We start from the raw sequence: 6,913 nt of genomic DNA, 5'->3' as shown, positions 1-6,913 counted from the left end.
CTTTAATATTTGATCTAGGCATGGGAAAAATGAAATGGGCGGCCGCATATACAAAACGCGATGAATGACGATTGTGATGAAGCCTTTCAAAGTGATATAGTACAAACAGCCTCCGGTGTTTAAGTGATGGAAGGGTAAGGCGATGCTTTGATGTCAGTAATACGGGAATCACGGGGGTAATTTCTTGTTTTAAATCGAGCAGCTTATTTTTAACACACTTTAATCTTTTATTAAGTACATTTCGTGAGGGCTACAAATGAATTGCGCACTATTCTACATTGGCACCGTAATAGTGGCACAAAAACTGCATGGGGGGTTAGCACAGTCATTAAAGATGTGACTGTTTCAGAAGCGTTAATTTTCATTTGCTATGGATACGCCAGATGACAATGATTGTCAAGGTTTCTGTGCAAATCAGTGTTGTCGTTGATGCCAGTAATCCGTCTATGAATCTCACAGTCGGCAGCAAATAAGCGAGTCGTAGATGTAAGGTGTTTACTTAAGTCCTTATTGTAAACGAGAAACAATATCAATTCAGTCCAGTCAAAATTATTCAGTCCTGTGGTACGGCGGATTGAACGAGGTATAATAAAAAGTAACATTAATTTACGGAGACAAACTAAGAGCCGCTACAAAAGTATACTACTTATCCAGTTGGCAATGTTGCGGTTTTTGTAAAGACTGTCCAGTTTCATTATCAAACTGGTGTGAGGGAACTTATCAAGACACACAGAAACACAGTGTCACAACGACATCGTTATGACGAGCACCGGCACGGAAAAAATGTTGGAAAAGAATCTCACTTGCAGACGCAAATCTATGCGCAGGCAAAGAGTGACCATATTGGCTATAAAGCGGACTGTCTGGCAACATAGCTTCGCTATACTTCAGCATCTCGTAACCACTTCTAAAGAGCCAATTTTAAAGTTCGTACGGTAGTGCGCGGCCTAGACGGCGCATTACACTTTTAGTGTATACACAAAATTGCGACATGGCCTGGAGAGGAGCGGGAGCTTTAATTAAATTGAGCTATTAACCCACTACACACCTAAATATACAAGTAATAACGTCATTAAGTAACATTTCTAAATATCGAAAAAAATATCTAAACGCACGCGTACGCTACCCAGCATGGCGTAGATTAGGGTGAGCAATTCGAGAAAGCGAATCCAAAATAACTATGGCTCTAAATATCTAAATATTTTGTCCGCTTACGGAAAAACTGCATATCTCTGGGCAATATATTTACTTTTCATAAATAAAATATGAAGTCATTTAGATAGAAGTACCTCTTGCCGAAAGCGATAATTTTAACACTTCCTTTTCAAACGTTCTTCTTCTTTCTGGGGTTTTACGTTCCAAAAACAGTTATGATTATGAGGAACGCCGTAGTGGATGGATGGATGGATGGATGGAGAACTTTATTTGGTCCTGCAAGGCTATGGGGCGACCCATAGAGGGGCTAATCCCACGTCGGGACCGGAAGACTGAGCTTCGATACCGCGTCGTGGGCTTGCTGGACTGCCCAAAGTTGTTCAACAGACGCCGTAGTGGAGGGCTCCGGATAACTTTTCACCACCTGGGGTTCTCTAACGTGCACTACAACGCAAGCACACGGGCGTTTTTGCACTTCGCCTCCACAGAAATGCGGCCGCCACGGCCGGGATTCGATCTCGCGACCTCGTGATCAGCTGCGCAATGCCATAGCTAACTGACCCACCGCGGCGGATTCCTTTTAAACAAAGGAACGACATTTTGTTCGGTATCGATATGTCCCACTTTTATTTGTTGTATAATGTTGCTACTGTGTTTTCTTTTCATGTCCCGGCATCTAAGCGCAAACGCATCGCAAGATGACGTATATGCTGGCACATCATTAGAAAGACAGATGAAGAATTTCTCTTAAAATTCGTTTTTTTTTTTCAAAACTGAACGGCTTTATCAAGGTTCTCTGGGGCTGCACGCTCGACTAAGTTTTTTGACAGACTTTGTGTCAGGAGAAAGCTGGTTTCTTTTCTGCTCTATTGACATCATTTCAATAAAAAAACGTGAAATTTTCCATCCATTTATTGAGCAGTTGCGCGATGACACTTATAACAAGTAGCTGCTTGCGTAGAACACTATCGAACAAAACGAAATCGCACTGAGTATACCACCACAAGGCACAGGACTGTATGATCCACTCGGAGTACTTGAGGAAGGCAATAACGTCTCCGATTTGACTGGGCTTGCTTCACTGGGTTCACCGGTTAAGACGTCCGGCTCTGTGGTGACCCTCGTGTGGCGACTATCATTGCGGCCTTGAGTTGAGGCTGTGTAGTCGCTGGTTAATCCTTCCTTTCCAGTCGATGTCTCTTCCTCGGTGCGATGCTCATCAGTGAATACTGTTGCATTTTCGGTCACCAGTTCAGTAACCAGTTCTTTGGTTTCGGCTGTAATGTTGGCTGTGGTAACCGTATCTTTGATGGAAGGTACTTGAAATGTGGCATTAACATCACGCATTAAACTTGCAGTCGTCGCAACCCGCTGTTCTGTGCGAGTTTGCATGGAAGATACTCCATTTGTGTCATTTGGGGGTCTCTTGACATCGTCGCTGCTTAATACTTCGTTTACAGCCGTTGTCTGCTCATTGGTGCCGGGTGTTGCGGTGGGCCGTTGGTCAGCTGCGAGTAAGGTCGCACTTACGGTTGCCATTTCGGTTACCAGTTCCTCATCCTTAGTTGTAGCACGGGATGTAATAACCGTATCTTCGGTAGAAGGTACGTCAGATGTGACATTACCTGCGAACACTAAACGCGCAGCCGTCGGAAACCTCTGCTCGGTGCTATCTGTTGTCGAAGGTACTTGAGTTGCGTCATTTGGCGGTCTGTTGGCATCGTCGGCGCTTACGCATTTTCCGCCTCTGCAGACACCTGTTCTTCGAATGAGCTGCGTTAAGAGGAAACGGGTAATAATAAACTGTTTTGAATGCACTTATTTTTTTAAGACAGAGTGTACAACATACAAAACGTTACATTAGAGCTAGGCAAAGCATATGTGATGCCATAGGTATTTTGATATAGATATGGAAAAATGAGATAAAGAGAAACAAAGAAAGTCATATTTGCTGAAAGGCAAATGTTCGTCCTCATTCAATGTCCCTATGCCACGGTACTTCGAAATTTTGGTTATAACATAACAATTAATTTTAACGTTTCCTTTGCCTGCCTCTGTGTTTCTTTGCATGGCTGTCACTAACAAAACATCAAGGTTCTCGGCGTCGTTATTTTGCGTCTGTCATATACATTATATAACATGAGTTTTAAGTATTTTGGAACAACAATTGAGCATGGTGCAGTCTTGCGAACTCTACTGTCCATGCGAGCGCTTCAAAGAACAAAACCTGAGCGAAAACATTTATGACAAAATTCGGTTCTTTATCGAAATATCTACTAACCAAGGTTCCGAGTAAACTCGAGACATCGAAGGCAAGCGACAACGGCGGACTGCGGGCATACCGTCAGTGACGTCGTTCTCTTCGTCACAGCCAAACGTATGTGTAACCTCATAATTGAGAAATACTTTAATGAATCCTCGGGATAAACGCAGTAATAAACATCAGGACCGCACGTTTCAGCTCCGCTGGTTAACCATCTTCAAGGAGTAGAAGGGCCGACCAATTTTTTTTTTATTCAATCGTCCTCATCACATATTCCTATCTCTCAATATACGCATATTTTTCACCAAATACTAAGGAACATGTATAATGTAATCTCTGTGGATCAAACGCGCCAGTTATAGTCTGAAACTTACCCCGCAGCGAATACCGTCAGGTTCATTTTCAGAGCGGATGGGCCATCCTTTGCATGTATAAGTGCACTTGAATGTGGAGGACGGCGCCGACTGCGGACAGAAAAAACAAAACAACGTTGCACAGCATTAACATTTATATTATCAATGTACGAGCAGATTTTGTTTTCGCCATATGTACTCTACTTACACAACAACCTATAACATTAAGCATCGGATTGTAATAGCTTCTATACTAGTATATTGATTCCCGTTTAACTTCACTCTTGCTGCGCAACTTGACTTTTCATAATTACGATTCGTCTAAAACTGCGTCAGTACGTGTATCGAGGTGCATGTATACAAACAGCACACAATTACGCAAAGACAGCAATTCACTTAGACGGTTTTTAACTGAAAAACCATGCTCCAAAATATACAAGGCACATACCTTCTTTTTTAACTTCTGAGCTTGGAGCTTTGTAATTTGATCGTGACAATGAGATATCATCTCGCCTAAATGAGCGCGTTTTGTCTTTCAAACACAAAATAGATGTTGCAATAATTGTGTGCGGTCTTGAAGAAGCACTTCAAATGCAATAGGTATAGTGTAGAAATAATGTGACATAGCAATGCAAATAAAATAAGCTGGTATGCTGTGGAAATCATGCCTTGAGCCAGCGGTAAGGAGAAACATCACTGTTCATTCACATGGGGGTGAGGAGGGGGGGGGGGGTGTTGAATCTAGCCGGCAACCTAGCAAGTCAAGAATAGAGGAGCCGCCAATGTGCACACAAGAAACTTTAGTTTCAATGTTTTGAGCGTCAGCGACGAAGACTCAGTGGGGTATCATAGGCTGCCTGTCCCGAAGCGCAGAGCAATTATATCGCTTCCATATGCACAAGCGGAGAGGAAAGAGTGGATTATGCTCTGAAGGCGGGGATTGGCCCATTATTAAGCAGGAGAAAAAAATGGCAGTCACTTAAGAATACTTGTGTGATTTGAATGTGAAAGCAGGAGCACTTGTCTAAGTTATCAGCTTAAAATAAAACTCCACCTTAATCCACCTTGCTCTCATTTGCACGAACCTAAATACACCTTAATCCACCTTGGTCTCACTTGTACCCACCTTAATCTACTTAGTTCCACATTAATTCAATTAAGGGAGTGGGCCAGGTTCGACACCTTGGCTGCTCACCGTGGGATTTCGCAGTGCGTGCTGCAGCAGCACCAGCGCCGGGAACATGACGTCATCACTTGGTCACGAATGATACCATCGAATGATAACAACGGACGTCGGATTTCCCAATTCATTTGCATTAAAATACGGCAGATACAACATGCCCTGTTGTAATTTAGATACATCGAAGCTTTCCCTCAATGCTTCAGGAGTGTACTTCCCGTTGATCCTCGTTAAGGGCCAATGTTGTACGCTCGGCTTCACGCTTATGCTTAAACTGGAGCAGGCGCTCACATTGAGCAGCACCTTTCGCGGCGTATTGAAGTCGTGCTTGCTCGGAGCAACGCTTCTCTTGCTCCACTTTCTGATGTTCTCTCAGGTTTCGTTTGTGTGGCATTTTTGCGAACAACGCATTGTACCGCTGCAGGGGAAAAAGATTAGCACAATTGACCGAGCACCCGAGCAGACAAATCTCGGTATGCGATGCTGTTGTTCCCTAGCACGCCTAAAATACATTATGTCTTTGAATCACGAATCACCTTGCACTATAGATAGCAGTGTGCATGGGAACAAGAGCGCCGCGTACCGCAATTTCCCTGCTCCGGTCATCGATTACTTGTGCTAATTTTTTTTCGTTGCAGCTGTACTTTTGAACGCAACCAACGTAATCGTGGTTTAAATTAGGCAAGCAGGCTTTTTGAGCCGTTTCTCCGGTAGCCATCCTGGACTGGGGGCGAAGATGCGGCCGTACATGCGGTTGCCAGGGGGCGCAACGGCATGTGCAACCTGTAGCCATGTCCTCCCCATGCCCTCTCTTCCATCTCATTGCGACTAGACGTGCTAGACGTAGCCGTCGTCCCACGACCGAGTGTGTGTGATTCAGCAGCAGCAGCAGCAGCAGCAGCAGCAGCAGCAGCAGCAGCAGCAGCAGCAGCAGCAGCAGCAGCAGCAGCAGCAGCAGCAGCAGCAGCAGCAGCAGCAGCAGCAGCAGCAGCAGCAGCAGCAGCAGCAGCAGCAGCAGCAGCAGCAGCAGCAGCAGCAGCAGCAGCAGCAGCAGCAGCAGCAGCAGCAGCAGCAGCAGCAGCAGCAGCAGCAGCAGCAGCAGCAGCAGCAGCAGCAGCAGCAGCAGCAGCAGCAGCAGCAGCAGCAGCAGCAGCAGCAGCAGCAGCAGCAGCAGCAGCAGCAGCAGCAGCAGCAGCAGCAGCAGCAGCAGCAGCAGCAGCAGCAGCAGCAGCAGCAGCAGCAGCAGCAGCAGCAGCAGCAGCAGCAGCAGCAGCAGCAGCAGCAGCAGCAGCAGCAGCAGCAGCAGCAGCAGCAGCAGCAGCAGCAGCAGCAGCAGCAGCAGCAGCAGCAGCAGCAGCAGCAGCAGCAGCAGCAGCAGCAAGCACGAGCAGCAGCAGAGCAGCATGTTTCTCATGGACTGCTGCTGCTGCTGCTGCTGCTGCTAGAGGCGCGGGTGTTTCGCCAAGAAAGCTTCGTTTTAAAAGAATCAACGCAGTCACACGTGCGCCGCAGAGGTTGAATACGGATCAAGACAGCACAAACGCCTGATATATCATAATTGTTTTTCAACTCCGATACTGAAAAGCATAAACGATGTCTTGTGATAAACAAGTGCTTCGTGATGGTAGCCGTTCGTTATCATATGCGCACAGCTGTAACTAGGCAGTTTCGAGCGTTACTACAAAACTTTTGCCCGTATTTTGCTAAAGAAAAAGTGGCAAAATTAACGCGCTAGCTAACGCTGATAAAAGAAACGAACATTTCTGTCGACTCTTTCCTTACCGAGAAAAAAGCTCTTTCACACTTTCTATCTTCCAGTTCATCCACCGGCTGGGCTGCAAAACAAGAATTTTTCGGTGAGTTTTACTCTCTATTCGCACCACTGAGGTCATTATTATCAAATAAAATATGCTGACAATATAAAAATCAGTAAGAACTGGCGAAACATCAACTTGCAAAATA

The 6,913-nt window shown here is 45.4% G+C and overlaps 1 protein-coding gene across 1 annotated transcript; it reads left to right on the top strand.

Annotated features, from left to right (window-relative positions):
* The first annotated feature begins 5,687 nt into the window (after positions 1-5,687).
* Positions 5,688-6,470, top strand: LOC125944324 (UPF0746 protein DDB_G0281095-like). The gene is made up of 2 exons (XM_049664694.1): positions 5,688-5,723; positions 5,985-6,470. The coding sequence occupies exons 1-2, from the start codon at positions 5,688-5,690 to the stop codon at positions 6,468-6,470; spliced, it is 522 nt and encodes a 173-aa protein (XP_049520651.1).
* Positions 6,471-6,913: the final 443 nt, after the last annotated feature.

Source organism: Dermacentor silvarum, chromosome 3 (assembly GCF_013339745.2).
Source record: "Dermacentor silvarum isolate Dsil-2018 chromosome 3, BIME_Dsil_1.4, whole genome shotgun sequence".
NCBI lineage: Eukaryota > Metazoa > Arthropoda > Arachnida > Ixodida > Ixodidae > Dermacentor > Dermacentor silvarum.
This window is presented reverse-complemented; position numbering and strand designations above follow the sequence as displayed.

Excerpts from the sequence above, each read along its gene's own strand:
- LOC125944324 (XM_049664694.1), top strand. The coding sequence starts at position 5,688 with ATGCGGCCGTACATGCGGTTGCCAGGGGGCGCAACG. Across the intron at positions 5,724-5,984 it reads GGTTGCCAGGGGGCGCAACG|CAGCAGCAGCAGCAGCAGCA; the intron begins GCATGTGCAACC and ends CAGCAGCAGCAG.